General features: G+C 36.6%; 2 protein-coding genes across 3 annotated transcripts in view; one reads left to right on the top strand and one right to left on the bottom strand.

The window, feature by feature from the left end:
• The window catches only part of LOC100376479 (protein O-mannosyl-transferase TMTC4-like), a 36,969-nt gene extending 16,341 nt beyond the window's left edge, over window positions 1-20,628 (top strand). Inside the window, exons 3-15 of one of the 2 annotated variants that reach the window (XM_085498666.1) lie at window positions 998-1,085; window positions 2,671-2,774; window positions 3,146-3,400; window positions 4,053-4,255; window positions 5,413-5,590; window positions 6,048-6,176; window positions 6,291-6,370; window positions 7,343-7,450; window positions 7,899-8,040; window positions 13,410-13,524; window positions 15,746-15,858; window positions 16,815-17,012; window positions 18,216-20,628. In XM_085498666.1, the coding sequence (XP_085354792.1) occupies window positions 998-1,085; window positions 2,671-2,774; window positions 3,146-3,400; window positions 4,053-4,255; window positions 5,413-5,590; window positions 6,048-6,176; window positions 6,291-6,370; window positions 7,343-7,450; window positions 7,899-8,040; window positions 13,410-13,524; window positions 15,746-15,858; window positions 16,815-17,012; window positions 18,216-18,266 (1,764 nt within the window). In that variant the 3' untranslated portion in view covers window positions 18,267-20,628. Of the gene's footprint in view, window positions 1-997; window positions 1,086-2,670; window positions 2,775-3,145; window positions 3,401-4,052; window positions 4,256-5,412; window positions 5,591-6,047; window positions 6,177-6,290; window positions 6,371-7,342; window positions 7,451-7,898; window positions 8,041-13,029; window positions 13,145-13,409; window positions 13,525-15,745; window positions 15,859-16,814; window positions 17,013-18,215 lie in introns of both variants that reach the window. The other variant, XM_085498667.1, reaches the window with a different exon arrangement.
• Window positions 19,442-23,883, bottom strand: LOC100376632 (nuclear nucleic acid-binding protein C1D-like). The gene is made up of 6 exons (XM_002737187.4): window positions 23,717-23,883; window positions 23,168-23,237; window positions 22,542-22,597; window positions 22,051-22,105; window positions 19,814-19,897; window positions 19,442-19,607 (listed from the first exon to the last, which is right to left on the bottom strand). The coding sequence occupies exons 1-6, from the start codon at window positions 23,846-23,848 to the stop codon at window positions 19,531-19,533; spliced, it is 474 nt and encodes a 157-aa protein (XP_002737233.1). The 5' UTR covers window positions 23,849-23,883; the 3' UTR covers window positions 19,442-19,530.
• Window positions 23,884-25,408: the final 1,525 nt, after the last annotated feature.

Below are 25,408 nucleotides of genomic sequence, written 5' to 3'. Positions count from 1 at the left end.
GCTTTGACCACTCCTATAAGCTGGCCAGCTAGAAATCAGTAGAGGCCATGCTATGAGCACTCCTATAAGCTGGTCAGCTAGAAATCAGTAGTGGCCATGCTATGACCACTCCTATAAGCTGGTCAGCTAGAAATCAGTGGTAGCCATGCTTTGACCACTCCTATAAGCTGGTCAGCTAGAAATCAGTAGTGGCCATGCTATGAGCACTCATATAAGCTGGTCAGCTAGAAATCAGTGGTAGCCATGCTATGACCACTCCTATAAGCTGGTCAGCTAGAAATCAGTAGAGGCCATGCTTTGACCACTCCTATAAGCTGGTCAGCTAGGAATCAGTAGAGGCCCATGCTATGAGCACTCCTATAAGCTGGTCAGCTAGAAATCAGTGATTGGCATGCTGTGACCAGTTCTATAAGTTGGTCAGCTAGAAATCAGTGACAGCCATGTTGTGACCACTCCTATAAGCTGCTAAGCTAGAAATCAGTGATAGACATGCTGTGACCAGTTCTATGAGTTGGTCAGCTAGTAATCAGTGACAGCCATGTTGTGACCACTCCTATAAGCTGGTCAGCTAGAACTCAGTGATAGGCATGCTATGACCACTCTTATAAGCTGGTCATCTAGAAATCAGTGGTGGCCATGCTCTGAGCACTCCCATAAGCTGGTCAGCTAGAAATCGGTGACAGCCATGTTGTGACCACTCCTATAAGCAGGTCAGCTAGAAATCAGTGATAGGCATCCTGTTGCCACTCCTATAAGCTAGTCAGCTAGAAATCAGAGGTAGCCATGCTGTGACCACTCCTATAAGCTGGTCAGCTAGAAATCAGGGGTGGTCATGCTGTGGCCACTCCTGTAAGCTGGTCAGCTAGAAATAAGGGGTGAACATGCTGTGACTACATAAATTACAAAAATGAGGTCTTCATCAGTACGGATGGAAATTATAAAAACATTAAAGGTTGATTGTTTGTGACTGACTGTATTTTGTGTCTTTTTTATATAGGTAGCTGGGGTTGTTGGACGTGCTGATTTATTATGTGCCTTGTTTTTCTTCTTCTCTTTCATGTTATATATCAGAGCTTGTTATGCAGGTATAGTAAATCACATAAGAATTGTATGAAATGTATATCAATCAATCAATATTGTGGATGAAGTGTTATGATGTGGTGAATAATGTTGATGAAGTGTTATGATGTAGTGAATAATGTTGATGAAGTGTTGTAATGTAATCAATGTTGATAAAGTATTGTGATGTAATCAATGTTGATAAAGTATTGTGTTATAGTCAATGTTGATAAAGTATTGTGATGTAATAAATAATGTTTATGAAGTGTTGTAATGTAATCAATGTTGATAAAGTATTGTGATGTAATCAATGTTGATAAAGTATTGTGTTATAGTCAATGTTGATAAAGTATTATGATGTAATCAATGTTGATAAAGTATTGTGTTATAGTCAATGTTGATAAAGTATTGTGATGTAATCAATGTTGATAAAGTATTGTGTTATAGTCAATGTTGATAAAGTATTGTGATGTAATCAATGTTGATAAAGTATTGTTATAGTCAATGTTGATAAAGTATTGTGATGTAATCAATGTTGATAAAGTATTTTGATGTAATCAATGTTGATAAAGTATTGTGTTATAGTCAATGTTGATAAAGTATTATGATGTAATCAATGTTGATAAAGTATTGTTATAGTCAATGTTGATAAAGTATTGTGATGTAATCAATGTTGATAAAGTATTGTTATAGTCAATGTTGATAAAGTATTGTGATGTAATCAATGTTGATAAAGTATTGTGATGTAATCAATGTTGATAAAGTATTTTGATGTAATCAATGTTGATAAAGTATTGTGTTATAGTCAATGTTGATAAAGTATTGTGATGTAATCAATGTTGATAAAGTATTGTTATAGTCAATGTTGATAAAGTATTTTGATGTAATCAATGTTGATAAAGTATTGTGTTATAGTCAATGTTGATAAAGTATTGTGATGTAATCAATGTTGATAAAGTATTGTTATAGTCAATGTTGATAAAGTATTGTGATGTAATAAATAATGTTGATAAAGTATTGTGTTGTAATCAATAATGTTGATAAAGTATTGTGATGCAATCAATACTGTTTATGAAGTGTGATGTAATCAGTAATATTGATAAGTATTATGATCTAATCAATACTGTTTATGAAGTGTGATGTAATCAGTAATGTTGATAAGTATTGTGATCTAATCAATACTGTTTATGAAGTGTGATGTAATTAGTAATGATAAGTATTGTGATGTAATCAATACTGTTTATGAAGTGTGATGTAATCAATAATGTTGATAAAGTATTGTGATGTAATCAATAATGTTTATGAAGTGTGATGTAATCGGTAATGTTGATAAGTATTGTGATGTAATCAATACTGTTTATGAAGTGTGATGTAATCGGTAATGATGATAAGTATTGTGATGTAATTAATACTGTTTATGAAGTGTGATGTAATCAGTAATGATGATAAGTATTGTGATGTAATCAATAATGTTTATGAAGTGTGATGTAATCAGTAATGATGATAAAGTATTGTGATGTAATCAATACTGTTTATGAAGTGTGATGTAATCAGTAATGATGATAAAGTGTTGTGCTGTAACAGTACTATAACACTGTATTTTTATTCTAGATGCAGCTAAGAATAAGTCATATTCTTCTGTGGTATTGGTTTTATCAAGTGTCGTGTGTTGTGCAACTGCCATGTTATTTAAAGAGCTTGGAATAACAGCAATTGTTAGTATCCAATTTTAGCTTCCCCTTTTTAGTGGAACTGTTCATATTGTTAATTTTGCACCGTCCGGCTGTCTTTTCAGTGTCCATAAATAATTCTATTTTTGACTCCTTCTTGATAACAACCAGCTTAATTTCTTTAATACTTGGAACTCTGCAAGATTTGTAACCAGTTGATAACAATTGTAATTACCATGGTAATAACCATATCCACTACCATGGTTGTGATATGACAAGAACATTGTAGGAAGGATAACCATAAAAAATACCTTGTTTTATGTGATAACAAATGTGGCTTATAATAACATTTGACTATGCATACATGTACTAACCTTTCCTCCAACAGTCAAATTAATCCATTGATCATATTTCAGGGTATTTGCAGTGCATATGACATCATTGTTATAAACAAAGTGGATCCCATGTCATTGATCAGAACCTTATTAAAACATAAAGAGACCAGTGAAAGTAAAACACCATGGTTAAGTGTTTTACTAAAGAGACAGTTTATATTGTGCATCTCTGCTATCATCATGTTGGCATATCGGTGGTATATAATGGGATCTGGTGCTCCATCATTTCAACCTGTAGACAATCCAGCTTCATTTGCTGACAGTGTGGTTACAAGGGTAAGTTTGACTTCTCCATAGACAACCTACGTCTGTTCTTCATCATTTCTCATACTTTAATAGCCTTTCTATTCACTTAAGAGTAGCTGTTATTTTGAAATCAATAATCAAGTTTAAATATCTGGAATTTATAGTATGCAATGACACCTTTGTATCACATGTGTCTTTTGAAACAGTGATTTCAGGACCTAGATAGACTAACAACTAAAATACCTACTGCACAGATTTGTCGAGAGAAAGTCGAGGGGTGGTGAGCGAATTGTGTTTTGTTTTGTTTTTAATTCACAGATTTTTGTTTACAAAATGCATGATAAAACTTGTTTTTCCTTCTACCAAATTACCTTACGCCAATTAATAATTAAACAGCAACTTGTATTATACCTTATAGCGAGAGACACTTTGCATACCTGTCAAAAATGTGACATTTCAATTTAAAGACAAGAGACAAGCAGATAACTTGTTTCATCACCATCAAAGTATGATACCAGAATAACTACAAATTGATTAATTGAGTTTTTAACATAAATACCCTCAGCCATTAAGGTATTGGCATTGACTCGTATACCCAGGACATACATGTACTATAGTGGGCATATCACACATACATACAGCATGATATGAAGTGACTCTAAAATTCTTATTCATTTTGCAGATAATCAATTATAATTATATCTACGCATTAAATTGTTGGTTATTAGTCAATCCATGGTGGTTATGTTTTGATTGGGCCATGGGATGTATACCACTTATAGAAAGCATTACTGATCTAAGGATATTAGCCGTATTCGCATTTTGGACGATATTAGGATGTTTGCTGACATTAGCACTAATCACAAAACCATGCCATGAAAAAAGGTGAGTTTAATTTGATGATAGTCAAGCCATAGTTGTTCTGTCACCAGCAGGATTACAACTATTGTATTAGGTGAGAAACAGATTTTTCTCTTGGACCACATTGAAGAATTCGCACAGGCTAACATCATTAGCTGTCTCTATGAACCTGTGTGTGATTGTGTTAAGAAATGCTGTAATTAACCTCAATTGAATGATTTGATTGGGCATAGAGATGTGCTGGATGCATCACCAATCAGCGCTCCTGTAAAATCAACTCAAATCAATTTCAAATTTGAACCACTAGATAGTGTCGGTTTGTATCACATCATAGCTTTCGATTTCCCATGGAGCCATGTCATACACAACACACCAGAGGATGCGTCGTTGTTTGATTTCTTCAACAGTGAATACAAGTTTATTGTGGGATTTCTGCCAAGGTATCAGTGATGGTGAGATCTAACAAATGAACCTTGGCTGGCAAAGATGATGAGACCAGTTGCATACAGCACTCCACTGTCAACATTATTCTTTCAAACACAATGAACCTACGGTACTTACACAACATAATATGAGGTTATTACGAAAATATGCACTTCTTTATGTGGAGTCCAGTCAAACCCTGATGACAGCCATGTTACGTGCATAATCATTCCATATTTGGAATTTGCATTTCCCTATATGGTAGGATGAAAATATCCTGTGAAATACCGCAAAATTACGGCACGCTCTAACTTAATGCAAATGGTGCTTATCAGCTATAATTCTGTAGCCCTGGAACGTGATACACCTGTCACTGTACAGTGAGACATGCATAAATCTATATGTAAAATTCGTGTGTAAAATGTTTTATTTATTTTGTCTGTATGCTTTTACTATTACTTCACAACTTCTGGAAATGTTGGATGAACAATTCAATATATAAACAAATTTACTGTAGAATACTTTATTTTCGCTTGGAATTTATTTTCGCTATTTTCGCTGAAGGCATGATTCCGTGAAAATAAAATCCAGCAAATATACTTTTTTTCCTATATTTTACATTAAACTCATCAAAAATCAGTGAAAATAAATTCCAAGCAAAACGCCCAAAAAGCCTTTTCAGTGAAAATTAATTCCAGCGAAAATAAAGTATTCCACAGTATGTGTGTGAGCTCAAATTATTATTCTTTGAATTTCAGAATACTTATTATGGGACTCTCCTTATTAATCATCCCATTCCTGCCAGCTACAAATCTTTTTTTTCAAGTTGGTTTTGTTATAGCTGAAAGACAGCTATATTTGCCTAGTGTAGGTTACTGTATACTGACTGTGTTGGGTTTGTGTAAACTATGCAGATATCATACTAAGATGAAAAAGGTAAGCACATACAACTTTATTAACTTGTTAACCAAAAAAGAAATGTTACATTATCTACTCTATTCTACAAGCAGTATTACCATGACTATTCTGTGATGGTTTATGTTTGTTGCTTTTTTTCCTGAACTAAATCTACTTTAATCATAATATCTGTTTTCTTGACATTCAAACCTACTGAGATTTCAGGTTAATCCTTCTAAACCACTTTTGATCATATTGGTTCATGTCCTCAATCCATTTGAACCACTTCTGACAAATATCGGTGCTTCATATGGCTTACCTTGTTCTTCTATATCTAAGCTTTCAGATGATGTATAGGTTGTTATAGTACCATATTTAGTAAATTAGGAAACTGTCCCAATCGCAGTACATGTTAGTTATGGTGCCTTAATTTGCCCTGTATTGCCATATTCTAAAGGGAATAATATTACATTTTGAAAATGTTCATGTCTTACAGATAATTATGATATTCGTGTTCATTTTAATGTTGGCTAACATGTGGAGAAGTGTACAAAGAAGTCATGAATGGACAAATGAACGATTACTTTACCGTTCTGGTGCTAAGGTGTGCCCCCTCAATGCTAAGGTAAGACTGATATAAGCCTATGCTATTTAGGTTTACCTCGTTTTACTAAAGTGATATAACTTTGGGGCTGTAATCTACCTAGCAATACCATACTGATATGTAACTATATTATAGGTACATTATAACATAGCAAAGAATATTGCTGACAGTGGAGAGTTGGATGAGGCCATAGTGGAATACAGGACAGCTATAAAGTAAGACATTCTATTCAGTATGCAGTACAAGTATATGTATTTTTTTGAGAATGAATACAAATGGTTATGATAGTGATTCAAAATGCTTGAGTTGGAGTCTTGGAGTGTACATACCGATATGAATAACAAGATAAAACAGTAGTTAGTGGTTAGCATTTTTGTCTTGCAAAAGGGAAGGGCTGGATTCCCAAAGGTGACTGTTCACTCAGCTGTATATATATATATTTCCAGACCATGTTTTAGGAGAATGGTATGGTATATCAGATCGGGATTTAACAACCGTCTGTCCCCAGTACTATTGCTAAGTGCATATTATTGAATGCAGACATTTTCATCTCAATGAGTAGTGAATATCCACCATATAAGTGACTTCATTTTCTCAGAAGCCTTTTAAAGAACTAGGAATTCTAGATTTGAATTAGTAGGCTCTGTTGATCCAGTAACAACAAATAAAAAAAAATAACAATTTTGTTCTGCTTCATAGTTTATATGAAAAGTGCAGTTTTAATATTTTACACATTTTTGAAGCTTTTAAAGACAACAATGATGTCAACAACTAAGAATGAACAAGTTCATTATAAAACTTAAGCTTGAATGTATAATCCAATTACTGTCTATAATGATATATTTGTGGGGATCAGTAACTTAAACCTTATGGTAACCTAGTCTTGAAAATAAATTGTGCATAATTTAGCAGTACTTCCAATCTGAGTTCATGCAGTGCAGTGCTATGGTAGTAGATTATAATGTATCACTACTGGCTTAGTTTATTTAGCCAGTGTTTATCAGATTGAAGATGTATATTACCAACTCATGCTATCCTATAAATGGGCTTGACCATTCACAGAGACTGCACAACTCAAGCATGACATTGATAGGAATACATCAGGTGAACCATAAATGGCATCCATAATTTCCGTTATGATTTACAGAATATGATACTCTGCAATGTATTATATATTTGATTGTCAGGTTATATCCCGAGTATGATCAAGCAATGAATAATCTTGCCAATATTTTAAAAGACCATGGTGAATTACTGGAAGCTGAAATCCTCCTTAATAAAGCAGTTGAAATCAGGTAAGGATGAGAACTCAACCCATCAATTATTACACAAAAGTATGCATATATTATGATATTAGGTAGTTCATAAAAAAAAGGGATATTCGCAAATATAAGTATAAAACTGCCATCATCTGTCAACTAACTCGCACCAGCCTCTAAAAATGTGCACACTATTCTGCCTAAGCAAAATAACGAACATGACATTTAACATTTTCATATTTTTTGCAGATTTTTGTCCTATTTACTCAGTGAAAAATCATTTTCAATGGTTTCTCAGCTGTATTACATAGTCCTTCTAGCTGCCCATCTTGTACGTACCAATACTTCCGGGGTTGCATGTCTGTTTTTTTTATATTTCTGTCATACCCTCACCCGTTGCTAGGGAGGTTAGGTATGCGCAAACAGAATTACATCGTCATTAATTGGAGAATCAGGAATTGATGATGATTATATTCTGTTACAGAGCTGAATTTGCTGCAGCTTGGATGAATTTAGGGATTGTACAAGCTACTCTCAAGAAATATGAATTATCTGAGAAAAGTTATTATAATGCCTTAAAACACAGAAGAAAATATCCTGATTGCTACTTTAATCTTGGAAATTTGGTAATTTTTATTTTCTTGCATTTATGTCTTATCTTTAACTTTTATTCTAGTTTAGAGTTGATGCATGGCCATCTCATCATAGTTCATGCTTTTCATAACACACTTAGCAATGAAGATGTCAACTTGACTAATCTGGTGCATTAATAACCATGTAGTCACTCTTACTGTATTGATAAAATATTACTTGCAACCAAAGCTGGATAACAAATTATTCGTGAAGCATGATAGCTTTTCACAGAAAAGATTCCCTGATCAGTATTGGATTGGACTCTGATTTGAGTAGATTGGCTTCTGATGACCATTGCATTGGCCTGTGATTTGAGTAGATTGGCCCGTGATTGGCATTAAATTGATCTCTGATTTGAATAGATTGGCTCCTGATTGGCACTGGATTGGCCCCAGATCTGCATTAGATTGGCCCCTGATAGGCATTGGATTGGCCCTTGATAGGCAATGGATTGGCCCCTGGTCTGCATTGGATTAGCCCCTGATTGGCATTTAATTGGCCCCTGATTTGAGTAGTTTGGCCCCTGATTGGCATTGAATTGGCCCCTGATTTGAGTAGTTTGGCCCCTGATAGGCATTGAATTGGCCCTTGATAGGCAATGGATTGGCCCCTGATAGGCATTGGATTGGCCCTTGATAGGCATTGGATTGGCCCCTGACAGGCATTGAATTGGCCCTTGATAGGCATTGGATTGGCCCTTGATAGGCATTGGATTGGCCCCTGACAGGCATTGGATTGGCCCTTGATAGGCATTGGATTGGCCCCTGATAGGCATTGGATTGGCCCTTGATAGGCAATGGATTGGCCCCTGACAGGCATTGGATTGGCCCCTGACAGGCATTGGATTGGCCCTTGATAGGCAATGGATTGGCCCCTGACAGGCATTGAATTGGCCCCTGACAGGCATCGGATTGGCCCCTGACAGGCATCGGATTGGCCCCTGGCAGGAATCGGATTGGCCCCTGACAGGCATTGGATTGTCCCTTGATAGGCATTGGATTGGCCCCTGACAAGCATTGGATTGGCCCCTGACAGGCATCGGATTGGCCCCTGACAGGCAATGGATTGGCCCTTGATTGGCAATGGATTGGCCCCTGACAGGCATTGGATTGGCCCCTGACAAGCATTGGATTGGCCCCTGACAAGCATTGGATTGGCCCCTGACAGGCAATGGATTGGCCCTTGATAGGCAATGGATTGGCCCTTGATAGGCAATGGATTGGCCCTTGATAGGCAATGGATTGGCCCCTGACAAGCATTGGATTGGCCCCTGACAGGCAATGGATTGGCCCCTGACAGGCAATGGATTGGCCCTTGATAGGCAATGGATTGGCCCCTGACAGGCATTGGATTGGCCCTTGATAGGCAATGAATTGGCCCCTGACAGGCATCGGATTGGCCCCTGACAGGCATCGGATTGGCCCCTGGTCTGCATTGGATTGGCCCTTGATAGGCAATGGATTGGCCCCTGATAGGCAATGGATTGGCCCCTGATAGGCAATGGATTGGCCCTTGATAGGCAATGGATTGGCCCTTGATAGGCAATGGATTGGCCCTTGATAGGCAATGGATTGGCCCTTGATAGGCAATGGATTGGCCCCTGGTCTGCATTGGATTGGCCCTTGATAGGCAATGGATTGGCCCCTGATAGGCAATGGATTGGCCCTTGATATGCATTGGATTGGCCCTTGATAGGCAATGGATTGGCCCTTGATAGGCAATGGATTGGCCCTTGATAGGCAATGGATTGGCCCTTGATAGGCAATGGATTGGCCCCTGGTCTGCATTGGATTGGCCCCTGATATGCATTGGATTGGCCCTTGATAGGCAATGGATTGGCCCCTGACAGGCATTGGATTGGCCCTTGATAGGCAATGGATTGGCCCCTGGTCTGCATTGGATTGGCCCTTGATAGGCAATGGATTGGCCCCTGATAGGCAATGGATTGGCCCCTGATATGCATTGGATTGGCCCTTGATATGCAATGGATTGGCCCTTGATAGGCAATGGATTGGCCCTTGATAGGCAATGGATTGGCCCCTGGTCTGCATTGGATTGGCCCTTGATAGGCAATGGATTGGCCCCTGGTCTGCATTGGATTGGCCCCTGGTCTGCATTGGATTGGCCCTTGATAGGCAATGGATTGTCCCTTGACAGGCATTGAATTGGCCCTTGATAGGCATTGGATTGGCCTCTGATAGGCATTGGATTGGCCCTTGATAGGCAATGGAATGGCCCCTGACAGGCATTGGATTGGCCCCTGATTTGAGTAGTTTGGCCCCTGACAGGCATCGGATTGGCCCCTGATTTGAGTAGTTTGGCCCCTGATAGGCATTGGATTGGCTCCTTACAAGCATTGGATTGGCCCCTGACAGGCATTGGATTGGCCCCTGACAGGCATTGGATTGGCCCCTGATTTGAGTAGTTTGGCCCCTGATAGGCAATGGATTGGCCCCTGGTCTGCATTGGTCCCATTGGATTGGTATTGAATTGGCCCCTGATTTAAGTAGATCGGCCCCTGATAGGCATTAAATTGGTTTCTGGTCTGCATTGGATTGGCCCTTGATAGGCCCCTGGTCTGCATTGGTCCCATTGGATTGGTATTGAATTGGCCCCTGATTTAAGTAGTTGGGCCCCTGATAGGCCCCTGATAGGCAATGGATTAGCCTCTGGTTCAATTCAACACCAATCAGGGGGTTCAATTCAACACCAATCATGGGCAATCCAACACCAATCATGGGCAATCCAACACCAATCATGGGCAATCCAACACCAATCATGGGCAATCCAACACCAATCAGGGAGTTCAATTCAACACCAATCATGGGCAATCCAACACCAATCAGGAGGTTCAATTCAACACCAATCATGGGCAATCCAACACCAATCAGGAGGTTCAATTCAACACCAATCATGGGCAATCCAACACCAATCGGGGGCAATCCAACACCAATCAGGAGGTTCAATTCAAACCAATCAGGGACAATTCAACACCAATCATGAGCAATCCAACACTAATCAGGAGGTTCAATTCAAACCAATCAGGGACAATTCAACACCAATCATGGGCAATCCAACACCAATCAGGGGGTTCAATTCAACACCAATCATGGGCAATCCAACACCAATCAGGAGGTTCAATTCAACACCAATCATGGGCAATCCAACACCAATCAGGAGGTTCAATCCAACACCAATCATGGGCAATCCAACACCAATCAGGAGGTTCAATTCAACACCAATCATGGGCAATCCAACACCAATCAGGAGGTTCAATTCAACACCAATCGGGGGCAATCCAACACCAATCGGGGGCAATCCAACACCAATCAGGAGGTTCAATTCAAACCAATCAGGGACAATTCAACACCAATCATGAGCAATCCAACACTAATCAGGAGGTTCAATTCAAACCAATCAGGGACAATTCAACACCAATCATGGGCAATCCAACACCAATCAGGGGGTTCAATTCAACACCAATCATGGGCAATCCAACACCAATCAGGAGGTTCAATCCAACACCAATCATGGGCAATCCAACACCAATCAGGAGGTTCAATTCAAACCAATCAGGGACAATTCAACACCAATCATGAGCAATTCAACACCAATCAGGAGGTTCAATTCAACACCAATCAGGAGGTTCAATTCAACACCAATCAGGAGGTTCAATTCAACACCAATCATGGGCAATCCAACACCAATCAGGAGGTTCAATCCAACACCAATCATGGGCAATCCAACACCAATCAGGAGGTTCAATTCAACACCAATCATGGGCAATCCAACACCAATCAGGAGGTTCAATTCAACACCAATCAGGGACAATCCAACACCAATCAGGAGGTTCAATTCAACACCAATCAGGAGGTTCAATTCAACACCAATCAGGAGGTTCAATTCAACACCAATCAGGAGGTTCAATTTAACACCAATTAGGAGGTTCAATTCAACACCAATCAGGGACAATCCAACACCAATCAGGAGGTTCAATCCAACACCAATCATGGGCAATCCAACACCAATCAGGAGGTTCAATTCAACACCAATCATGGGCAATCCAACACCAATCAGGAGGTTCAATTCAACACCAATCAGGGACAATCCAACACCAATCAGGAGGTTCAATTCAACACCAATCAGGAGGTTCAATTCAACACCAATCAGGAGGTTCAATTCAACACCAATCAGGAGGTTCAATTTAACACCAATCAGGAGGTTCAATTCAACACCAATCATGGGCAATCCAACACCAATCAGGAGGTTCAATTCAAACCAATCAGGGACAATCCAACACCAATCAGGAGGTTCAATTCAACACCAATCAGGAGGTTCAATTCAACACCAATCAGGAGGTTCAATTCAACACCAATCAGGAGGTTCAATTCAACACCAATCAGGGACAATCCAACTTCAATCAGGGGCAATCCAATACCAATCAGGGACAATTCAACACCAATCATGGGCAATCCAACACCAATCAGGCCAGAGGGTTCAATTCAAATTCTAATCTCATACAAATTAAAAATTTGGGCTCCTATGTTTTAAATTTAAGTTTTAAATTATTTTTTGTATACCGCACTGATGTCTATGGTTTTGACTATTCTGTGTTTTAAACTTTCTCAATTGAGCATGGCTTAAATGTTTTATATGTCCACTTACTTCCATGCATAACAAATCTGGATCGTAGTTATGAGTGAAATACATGCAGATTGTTTAGCAGCATTTGAAATACCCTCATTATCATCACATTTATATTCACAATTGAATTTCATTGAGCTATTTGAACTAAAAACTTATTGGAATGTAAATTGTAAATGTTTTATTTATTTGAATCAGAATGAAATGATTTGCTAACAGGATCATGACAAGCATTGTATTGCATTGTGGCTGCATCACTACCTCATCTCATTGCCTATCTGCTTCCATTGCATGACGCTTCATCCCTGTTGCCTCTTTGTGTTGTGTGTGTTTTATAGTACTTAGAGTGGAAACAAATCTCAGAAGCACTGTTTGCATGGAGAAATGCTACCAGTTTAAGAAATAATCATCTGCAAGCATGGAATAATATCATTTTGACATTAGACAATGCAGGTGAGAGTGATTTCATGTGACAAATTACAGCACCCTACCCTATCTTTTCTATATGGTGTTTATTTCATTGATGTCGTCATAGACTTTGCTGTCCTCAATTAAACAGATATTTTCAAGCTGCTAGCTCTTTACATGTAGCAGCCTGTAATTTGACCCATTGGTTGAGTCCAGGACACATCAGTTAAATATACACTTACAGTAGTGTTCAAATTGTTAGTTTTGGGATTACTAACACTTCACTTTATCTTGGTATATATCTTCTTAGTATCTAGAAAGAGGTTATCACCAGGCTGCTTTACAGGCATGGTATAATGCCACACATCTTAAAAAAGATCACAAAATATCTTGGAGTAATATCATTGCACTTCTTGATAACACTGGTAAGAAACACTTCTACTAATAACCTATGTCTTAATTTCTCTTAATATCTCTTCAGTCTGTAAACCACGTGATTCCAGTCTGTGAATCATTTAGATCGTTCTGTGAACCATGTGAATCAGCACTGTGTACCATGTGAACCTGGTCTGTGAACTGTGTGAGCCTGGACTGTGAACTGTGTGAGCCTGGACTGTACAGGCGAACCTGGTCTGTGAACTGTGTGAGCCTGGACTGTAAACTAGGCGAACCTGGTCTGTGAACTGTGTGAACCTGGTCTTTGAACCGTGTGAACCTGGTCTGTGAACCGTGTGAATCTGGTCTGAACCTGGTCTGTGAACTGTGTGAGCCTGGACTGTAAACTAGGCGAACCTGGTCTGTGAACTGTGTGAGCCTGGACTGTAAACCAGGCAAACCTGGTCTGTGAACTGTGTGAGCCTGGACTGTAAACTAGGCGAACCTGGTCTGTGAACTGTGTGAGCCTGGACTGTAAACTAGGCGAACCTGGTCTGTGAACTGTGTGAACCTGGTCTGTAAACCAGGCGAATCTGGTCTTTGAACCGTGTGAATCTGGTTTGTGAACCTTGTGAACCTGGTTTGTGAAAATTGTGAACCTGGTCCGTGAACCGTGTGAACCTGGTCCGTGAACCGTGTGAACCTGATTTGTGAATCTGGTCTGTGTGCTTTGTGAATTTGCACTGTATATCATGTGAATCTGGTTTGTGAACCGTGTGAACCTGGTTTGTGAACAATGTGAGTTTAGTCCTTAAACCATGCGAGTCTACTCCATAAACCATGTGAGTCTGGTCTGTGAACTGTGTGTGCAGATCCAGTATTCATATGTTTAGCTATGTTTTTTGGAAGATTCCACTTTCTTAGCACATGCAAAATGGTTTAGAAGCCCTTCTATGCATACAGTAACCCTGCGTAAAATCAAGGTTGAATTAATGCCTTCCGACCCAAACCATCAAAGTCCCCTTGTTTGGCCCTGACTGAATGGTAGGCCATTCTGGTAGATTGGTCTCAGTGGATTGGACCAAAAGACACAGATTTTTTACACACTGTTAGGCCATCCTGGAAGGTCTCCCAGGGTGTGTATGAATTGCATTTGATCTGTGGTTGTGCATTTCGTCTCACTTAAGAATCAGAAAGTCATGGACTTTTCCCATGGGATGGCACCATTATGGTGTTGACATGAGCCTATACCCCTAAACAGTGCACAGCTCCATGTGCAGCTTGTTTCAGTGTTTTTGTGCATGACTGGGACGCCATGTTGCATATAGCTGCACATAGAGTGGCTCAGGGTGTGTTTATATAAATTAATTCTTTGTCAGGCTGAAGCTGCTGAAATTAGGTTTATAAAAGGTAAAAAAGGCTGAACTGCTACTGCACTATTTCAACTTGTATATTTGTGTGCATACACATCTACGATGGTGCCTTGGAAAATTGCTTAAAGTTATTCAGTATAATAATACAAATGTTATAGACCTTCACCTCTGTTAATGGGGTAAACATTTGTATAGTGTTCACTGTTTATCAGAGATGACAGGCTAAAGTGAGTTTTCACCTATTGTAATACAATAAAGTGACAATAGCTGTTATTTGGAAGATTGTTTAGTTATACAAAGATGTTCCAATCTCACAGGAATATTGTTTTAGACATAACTTTTAGAGAATGTCTGAATCACAGATAAATTGTTAACACATTTTACCCCTGTTGCTATAGTGCTTTCCATATAGCATTGGGCATGGTTTTACTAAAAAAACAACTAAAGTACCCATAGAACTTGCAGATGATAACAATAGAATCATATGCATTATTTCATTGAAGCATTTCAGTGACTTGTATTAAATCGAATCCAAGGGACATTTACTACCTATACAACATTGACAATCACTATTCAAATGGGGTAAACATTTGTATAGTGTTTATCAGAGATGACAGGCTGATTTCAATCAAACTTGGTTTGAAGACCATGCCAATGTTTTTTAATCATAAGAAATATTCATACAAATTTATTCATAAGAATTATCATTGAACTTTTAGAATACAATATTAGGTGTGATGTGTACTAAATAAAAGAACAAAGAAAAGTGGTTCTTTGGCTGAAAGCACACACACACAAACTTGGGATAGCATATGATGATTTTAATGATGGCTTAGCTTGGCATTTAACAACCTCAACCACTGCAGTCTGGTTAGCATTGTAATTTGTGTTATTTTAGAGCAATATGATGCTGCATTGGACAGTGCCAGAACAGCTTTACAATACCTACCTAATGAACATGGACTATATTTTGCTATGGCTAATGTATATGGTAAAGCAGGCAAATACGAGGTAAATACAGTTACAGTATAACATAAGTAGTAGGTTATTTCAGCTAATACTGCAGAATACTTTATTTTCGCTTGGAATTAATTTTCGCTATTTTCACTGAAGGAATGATTCAGTGAAAATAAAATCCAGCGAACATAATTTTTTTCCTATATTTTACATTAAACTTGTCAAAAATCAGTGAAAATAAATTGCATACAAAATACCCATGCAAGTCTTTTCAGCGAAAATTAATTCCAGCTAAAATAAAGTATTTTACATTAGGTTATATTGTAAGTACCAATGTGATGTACATTTCACATCTTGAGTTGTTTAAGTACATCGAAGAAATGAAGAATTATTGCCGAGAGCTTTGCTGCCACCATAAGATACTTGGCTATATGATTAAAACAAATGATCGGATTTTATTAACATTTGCACAATGGTTTTATTTTAGGCTGTTATTCACATAGCCCAGATAAAAATATATGGTCACCAAACCACTATTTTTTTTACCATTTACCATTTGTACCTATGGTAAAAAATTCTCGCATATAATAATTTTTTTCGGTTACATATAGTGAAAAAAAAAGTTAAAAAATGTGTACTTATGGTTGTCAAAAAAAAATATCAGATCGTTCTGATAATTACTATTCTTTTTTTTATGCTTTAACATTGCTTTCTATGAAAATTAATTCAAGACTGTTCATTTTTACATCCTTTTTTTTCCCCAAACAAATAGTTTTTACTGGATATAAAATCAGTAATAATTGTGACGTTTTTTAAAAAAAAATTGATAAATTGTTTGCCTCATTTATTAGGTTAAAATATGCACAATGTACATTAACTACTATATATAGTTATGTCAGTCGTCACTTCACACCCTGTTTGAAATGGAGCGCATGTGAATAAACATTGCTTACACAAATTTTAATGCACAATGAACACTGACTGTGCTATTCTAAATCTATGACTAACAGGAAGCAGAAAAGCATTTCCACAAAGCAATATCCTTGAAACCAGATTCAGCAAATTATCTTGGAAACCTTGGAGTTCTGTATCACAGATGGGAGAAATATGAAAAAGCTGAAAAATACTACAAGATGTCTTTGGAACTAGATCCCAATATGTCGACAACCAAGGAAAATATCAATAAATTGCAGAGAAGAATGGCTAAAGTGAGTTTTCACCAATTGTAATCTTATAATACATAAAAGCGACAATAGCTGTTACAGACAAGGGGGAATATTATCTCTTCGTCTTTTTGCAGTGTATATGGATAAACTGAGTAAAGATCTAATGACTGAGAAAATTGGGTGTTTTGTAAGTGGGCAGTGTATGAATCACCTATTTTATGTTGATGACATTTTATTACTTTGTCCGTCACTGAAAGGTCTTAAAAGACTAGTTGCTATTTGCTGTATATATTCTGTATCAAACAGTATTATTTTTCTATGGTACCGGTACCTCCTCGTTGTAGAATTAGACAAATTCCATGCGTATTTTTGAATGTTGTTGCAGTGCATTTTGTTGACAATTTGTGGTCATTAATAAACATGGAGATGATAGTGATGATATTAATAGACAAATGAAAATTGTTTACGCTAGAGCAAACTGGCTTATTTACTGCTCTTCAAAAATAAAAATTAAATTGTTTCAGAGTTACTGTATGACTATGTACTGCTCCCATTTGTGGTCTATACATATTAAAGGGCAGATTAATCGAGTTCGTGTTGCATATAATAATGCATTTAGAATTTTACTGAAGCTTGGCAAGAGGGATATTAGTATGACTCAAACCCTTGTACATAATCGTGTCACTACTTTTGAAGCTCTTCGTAGAAAAGAAATGGCGAATTTCTTTTTAAGAATTATAAAAAGTAAGAATGCAATAATTACAGCTATTTATAGCCCAGATGTAATGAAATGTAGTATGCTTTTGAGTACTTGGCTGAGCCATGTTTTTTAACATATTTATTATGTACATTTTCTTGGAATTTATTCTTATTTTTCTGTAACTTTGGTTAAGTTTAGATGAGCTAGTACTCAAAATAAAGTACATTATTATTTGGAAGATTGTTTAATTATACAAAAATGTCCCAATCTTACAGGAATATTGAAACTTTTAGAAAATGTCTGAAGCACATTTTACCCCTGTTGCTATAGTGCTTTCCATATAGCATACTAAAAAACCAACTAAAGTACCCATAGAACTTGCAGATGATAACAATATAATCAACCGCATATGATTTATTTCGTTGAAGCATTTCAGTGATTTGTATTGAATAGAATCGAATTCCAGGGACATTTACTACGGTATCTATACAACATTGCCAATCACTATTCTAGTTTTTAAATACCAATTTTTCTTTGCTCCTCAGATCAAGCAAGAAGCTGCCAGTCCCAAGAATTCCAATGACAGTAAAAAATAACCTTGTAGGGAATGATGAGATGAACAGCCCAATACACAATGACATCATGCCAATAAGAATGTTCATTAACTAAGACATGTACATATGCAGTACAGTTAAAGCAATATTTTGATGATGTGGCTTATAGTAAATACATCAACTACAATGTAGGGTATGTTGTCAAGGACATTGTTGCATAGAAATATTGTGCCTTATTACCTGTGCCAGCTTGGAGCATACAATGCTCTATGTATGTATGTTTGTAATATAACTCAAGGGTGGAAATAGCTTTATACTTCAAACTTGGCACACAAGCTTTCCATGTGACCTACAGGACATCATTTCAAGAACAATGGTGAAGGTCACAGTATGTATTTTTGTGTGATGTTGTACAACTATTTGGAAGAAATGTAGCCAGCATCTTCAAAATCAGCACACATAACCATGCTACATTTTTTAAGGTCAAGGTCATGCACGTTTGTTATATTAATATTGAAGAAATCTTGCTTTGTCTAGTTGTATGTCAAAAAATAACTTTTGGTAAAGCAGTCTCTCTACAGCAGTATATTAGATAAAATGTTATATTTACATTTATTATTTAGTTTGCTTCCATTTGTTGGAAGGTGCAATTCATAGTACATTGTAATAATAATCAATTTATGTAAGCACATATAGCTCAATGTGTTAACATGCAGTCAGTGTATGTTAAGAAAATATCGGATAAAGATTCATAGTGTATATATTTTTGAACTAAACACTTTTACTTAAGACTTGGTTTTGCCAAGAAAAAAACAAACTGATATACTGTAAAATGACTAATTTTCACTGGGTTTAAATTTCACTGATTTACCATTTCAGGCATATTCAGTGGGTTTTAAATTCACGGTTTCGTCATTAGATGCTAAATTTTACATATTCACTGGGTTTTAATTTAGCGCATTTTCCAGTCAGCGAAATAAGCTAAATTAAAACCCAATGAATAATTGCCCCCTTTACAGTATTTTGTATCTGTTCTCACTGATGGGAAACCTTGTACTCTATTAATAGCATGCGCACATGCTTACGAAGGTGTTTCTATGGTTAAAATAAGAAATATTTTAATGATTCAGTATACAGCAAATAGGTAGCCTGCCCAGGGAAAAACAAACTATATTATGTGTTCTTGGTTGCAGTGCTACTATTATAACATATCACAGTTTAGTCTGTTCTGTAAATATGACTTTAATTATTCAAAGTATTTTTCAGTACAATAAAATAATTGGTTTAGATCTCTAAAACATCATTCTCATTGTATCTTCTTTTTCTTCTTGCTTTTACTCCTGTCTTCATGTTTTCTCTTGTTAACACCTGATGGCTTTGCCTCTGCAAATAAAAAAGTCCCTCGACATAGAATAAGCATATTAATGATACACATATATTTATTATCAGTGATTAGTGCACACCAGCAAGAAAAAGATGGTAATATGAATTATTGATAACCGAACTGTGGAAACACTAGGTTCAATCTGTGCCATTATCACTAAAGATTCTACTACATCCTCTAACTTTAAATATCAAATGTGGATTACCTTTAGGCTTTGATTGGTCTTTATCTGGAGCTGCTAATGAATGTTTAATGAATCTGGCAGCCGCTCCTTTATCAAGTCTTGCAGCTAAAGATAAAAGTACATCAGTATCAGGAATTGTATGCAGGTTATAATAGTCAAACTGCTCTACAAGCATTTACTTGTTCATTTACATCAAATTCGAACATGTGTTGCGTGACTACCGCTCCGGTTTAAGGCATAGATGCATGTCTATGTTGTTGCACTTGCTAAAATTTTTTAAAGTATGTTTGAAAAAAAACAAGTCTGAGGATCGGAATGAGGCACTGAAAATTACATTACCATGGTGCCCTAAAATAAATCTTTACATGGGGATTACAATGTTAACATTTGTGTAATCAGACCTTTCTAAGGTCTATGGTGTAATAACCGAATTTGAGATTCTGGGATAGATAGGGATTACAGCAATTGCAAATCTTTGTAAATGTATTGTTAGTTCTGGACTAAAGTGGCTAATACTGTAAAAAGACTAATTTTCACTGGGTTTAAGTTTCGCTGATTTTTCCATTTCAGGCATATTCAGAGGGTTTTAAATTCACGGTTTTATCATTTAGATAATGTGTTCTATGCTAAATTTTACATATTCACTGGGTTTTAATTGAGCGCATTATTAACTCAGCGAAATAAACTAAATTAAAACCCAGTGAATAATTAACCCTTTTACAGTAGATCCTTTGTACAAGTCAAGCGCCCTCTTGTGTTGAATAATATAATGTAGGCAGTGTCCTCAAATTTGCAGTTTTAATAAACTTCAGTTCAAAATAATGTGTTGAATAAAATTTAATGTTTGTCATGCCTCTTATTTAAATTCACATTGCAGGGGTTGTCAAACAATGATGATCTATCTGTGAATTACACTTGCCAATCTACAATGTACATGTACATCATAAAATTAAAAGAACTCCCCTCGCAGGGGGGGAGGGGTAGTTCATCAGTTTATTAGTGTAAAACGTCCATATCCCCATGTCTCAGATATGCGAAAGGCGCTTACTCACTGTGACAAAATGCAATGAGACATGTAATTGGCGAATCAAACAGTAGCATCAATGTGAATGGCAAGCAGAGTTAAAGCGTAGGTCAGAATAACTGGCATGTCAAAAAAGACGCCAACATTAAGAGTAAGCTAGGCCTAATCCAAGTTATCACACTTTAAACAAACAAGATGGCCGTCAGTTGTCAATTTGCAATGATCAAATATTGCCATGTACATGTATCCATTTATGACATGCTAAATATAAATGAAAATGATACATGGGTGACAGAGATATAATAATATGGTCAAAAATAAAAACAGCCGTTATTCGGCCATCTTTGATCTGATTATGAAACACACTGACATGTATGTGCCAAATATGAATGAAAATGGTATATAAATCTTGGAAATATAGTAAGGCCAAAAAGTCAGATAGCTGTCAATCGGCCATCCTTGATCCGATTTTGAAACAAATTGTCATGGACATGTATCCTTACATAAAATGTGTGCCAAATTTGAATGGAAACTGACAAAGCCTGTCCAAGATACCACATTTAAAAAAACAAACACGTTGCCTACCAGTCAGCCATCTTTAATCCAATTGCGAAAGAAATTGTACCAAGTTTGAATGTTTGAATATACGAAATTTAGAAAATACAAGCTGGCTGCCAGTCGAATCACCAAACGACTGCATATGTCCCACATAAAGTACTAGGTACATGCAAAGAATGAACGGAATCAGTCTGACGGATTCTGAATATATGACTCCAGACGGATGGAGACCAAATTTTAAGTCCCCGTTTTTGGACTAAAAAGCAGGTGCCAAGTTTTATGTCATACTCCATAACATTATGCAAAATGTATGGTGCATGTGCCCATAATTTTATATTGTTCTTTCATCTTTGGAATTCAAAACAGATTTTATATTCTATTTGTTCAATCAATACTTAGTAAAAATCTGCACCTCCTTTTGATACTGCTCACTTCTTTTTTAAAATTGTAAAATTATATTTTAAATTGAAACAGTGTACAGTGACTACCCAACGTATTCAGCACTTGTCTTTATATGACAATTGATACATACCGGTAAATATTATTTCATGGCCTAGAATAGGTATGTATTCTTTATATACAGGTAACTTTATGTGTAAATTGCATTAGGATTGCTCAAAGGTGATCACTAACAAAGGTTTGACTGCAATTGGTTAGTGTTCCGTCACAAACTTACCTTTTTTCTTGTCAGTAATATCTTTGATTCTGTTCATATAATTACGAATTCTGTCCTACAAACAAAGCAGTTTGTGAATGCATCTTTTATAACATGCATGTGGTTTCTATAACAAACTTTACGATAATAGAACAGCTTTTATTTTTCAATATTTTTTTCTCAATTATATTTAAACTTTCATTTTTTTTTCTTAATTATAAGGACTGTGGTATATAGTTGCTCTTATCACTTGCTGACATCATTATATATTATTCATAATGACTATCTATGGGGGCTTACAGTAGGCATTGATGTGTTGACTGTCGTTTATACAATGGAGTTGAAAATTAATGAACTTTTACCACAATGCCACATTCACCACAATTAATTTAACAAGTCATTGCAAACTAAACTCAATAAAAGTGAGATCACTGGAAAAAAATCTTAATAACTTGAGAAATAAATGGTTTCAGTCAATTTACTGAATATCTGCATCAGTCAATAACACTTACTAATTCTTGCTTTATTGGATGTTCTCTTGGATTCACTCCCTGCATTGTTAAATAGACTGCAATGAACAGTATTCACATATTACATCTCACGGTACTTTCAACCAATCAGATTTATGCATTTGCCACTTAGCCTTTAGTTTGCGTAGATGTTATGAAACTGATAATCACCAAATAACATACATTCTCCATTCTGTGCATAGTCACAACACTGTGTATGTGGTTAGCACTAAAACTGGAATTTTGCATGGCATCTGAGGACTTAATGTGTGCAAAAATGGCAACAAAGAACTTTTCACACCGTGCGAACATTTGCATTAAGTTACAGGTACATGTATGAGCTAACGCATCTGGACTGAAGTAAACAAAGAAAGCATTTAAATGTGATATTTACAAACAGATAAATTATATTGTTTACGATGTCAGATGTCTAAAAATATTTTGCCTTTTTTTCTAAGTACAAATGCAACTGCGTATGATAGACAGTTTCAGACCACCCATTTTTTTTATACCATCACTAAAATGTATATTACAATGCTGCTCAAAATTTTAAATCAGGGATATATTTATGCCATTCCTGACTGATAATAATCTACAACAAACACATGCACAGTATTGTATAGACTTACTCCAAAACATAGCGTTCATTGCATAGGCAGCTACAAGATCAATCTTGGCTTTGTCTAACGGATCACACACCTGCGTCAACAATAATTAATAAACAACTTAATTTATGCATTACCAGCAAATATCATCATCAAGAGTATTTGTTATGGGATTATTAATGAATCTCTCAACAGCGTCATACTGGACGAGAATGGTATATGACAAGATAGAATGTTTTAAGTCACCACCATTATTAAAGACCGGTCTACGTCACGATTCCCAATGGCCAATAACAGTCATGGTTTTCGTCTTCAAGAATATCAAGAATTTAAATAAGTTTAGTTGAAATAAATTTACTTGCGAACAGAGGTCTACATTATGGTGTGATAATGTGAAACTATGACGTAATAAAAACATATAATTGTGATAGTAGTGATATATAACACTTGGAAGGACTTATTCCTTGGCGTCATTTGATATATGGAACATGTGGTCATAAAACATATCAACAACATGCAAGTAAACGTCCTACAGTACTCGACATCGCCTGTCGGCTTTGTTTATGGACTTACGACTTCTTGGATTTCACTGTGTGGTGTTTCCAACAATGGCTTTAAAGCTTTGTCTGCGTTGTTAAAAGCTTCATCATAGTCAGCTAAAACGGTTCTCATTTCGGACGGAACATCATCAGCCATGGCAGCCATTTGTATTTTCCGGGATAACTCGCCAGTGATGGCGCTCTTATGTAGACTCGACTTACTCCCGTGTTCGCAAGCACAATAGTCTGTAACAGTCACCAGAAACGTGTGTATGATTGTAATGTTCCTCCAGCGCCTGGGGTGGTGTATGGTAGAATAGCTTGACAAATAAAGATTTAATTGGGATATATGTAGCAAATTATTCAAAATGCCGGTGAAGCAAATAACATGATATTGAAAAAAGTATCCTCGAATATAATAAAAAACGGTTCATACGGTCAGATCCCAGAATAGATAAATCGATTCACTGTCGTTTCTTCCCAAAATATGTTTTGTCCAAGCGCCGTTTTCTGGCAATACTTTCAACCTTACGTATTATAACAAAAATCTATTACACAGAGCTACAACGAGTTATCGAAATCATGTTACATCCAAGTATCATACTGCACCAACTCTTTCTGATACATTGACAGCCCATTGACAACATATGTTTACCGGTAAATTATATACCGTTGCATTTACACTCAAATAATAGTGTAAATTATTTACTCAAATTAAAAGCAGCTAAAATAAACACGAAGCGTAAATGGTATAAAGTTGTACAATCAGAAGTAACGCAAATTAATTCATTACACCAATACAAAATCTCAAATACGCAATTAAAAATATTAAATGAAATCATTGAAAATCATTTATAAAATAAACAGGGATCCTGAAATGTATAAAGAAAACAAAAATGGTGGACAAATAAATGCCCACAATAAACAAATTCCCACAGAACATTTAATGATAGAAACACTTAAATTGGAAGATTATTTATTCATTTGTTTACATTTACCGATATAAAGCACTTCAAAAAGTTATTAAATGTCAGTTTAAAAGGTAGAACACAAGCGTTCACACAAAACATAATTCAACATCATAAAAAACGTTCATAAATTCTCCAATATGGAGCATGCACACAAACCAACCATTTGTTCCAAACTTTTGAAAAAGTTCATCGTCATTGACTCCGGCATGGCTATATCGAGAGTTTTCGTTATACTGTTTTTCCTCTTTTTTTTTTTTTTTTGGCATAATATACAAATAAATTATTGTTCTTCTCATGGTTTCTGTGTATCGTGGCTTCTTGCGGCGTTAGTTTGGTCTTTACCATTGCGTCAATTCACATGAAAGTGTTTGTTTTGTGCTTCCCGTGGATCTACTTTTGTGCCAAGCGTTTTTGATGTTGTACGGTCCTATTCGATATTCATCCTTATTTTTCGGAGTCTCCATCTTGTCAACGTCGTGTCATCGGTGTTATTTGGGTAAATCTGTAAATACGCGGTTTCGTCTCTGTTCCGGATGTCATCGATGTAATTTGGGTTTCCACAATATGCTGTGAAAAGAACGTCGGTGATATTGGGGGCTCGTGATAGATACCGGGATCGATGCAATGTAAACAACTATTCAAATCTCGGTTAAGTAAACACTGTCTAAAACTATAGACTGGACGACACGTGTCTGTGACAATGTCTTCTGTTTGGAGAAACAACCCGAAATATTATGAATGTTGCCAGTATGCTT

The sequence above is a fragment of the Saccoglossus kowalevskii genome, chromosome 1 (assembly GCF_978046115.1).
Source record: "Saccoglossus kowalevskii chromosome 1, keSacKowa6.1, whole genome shotgun sequence".
Lineage (NCBI taxonomy): Eukaryota > Metazoa > Hemichordata > Enteropneusta > Harrimaniidae > Saccoglossus > Saccoglossus kowalevskii.
This window is presented reverse-complemented; position numbering and strand designations above follow the sequence as displayed.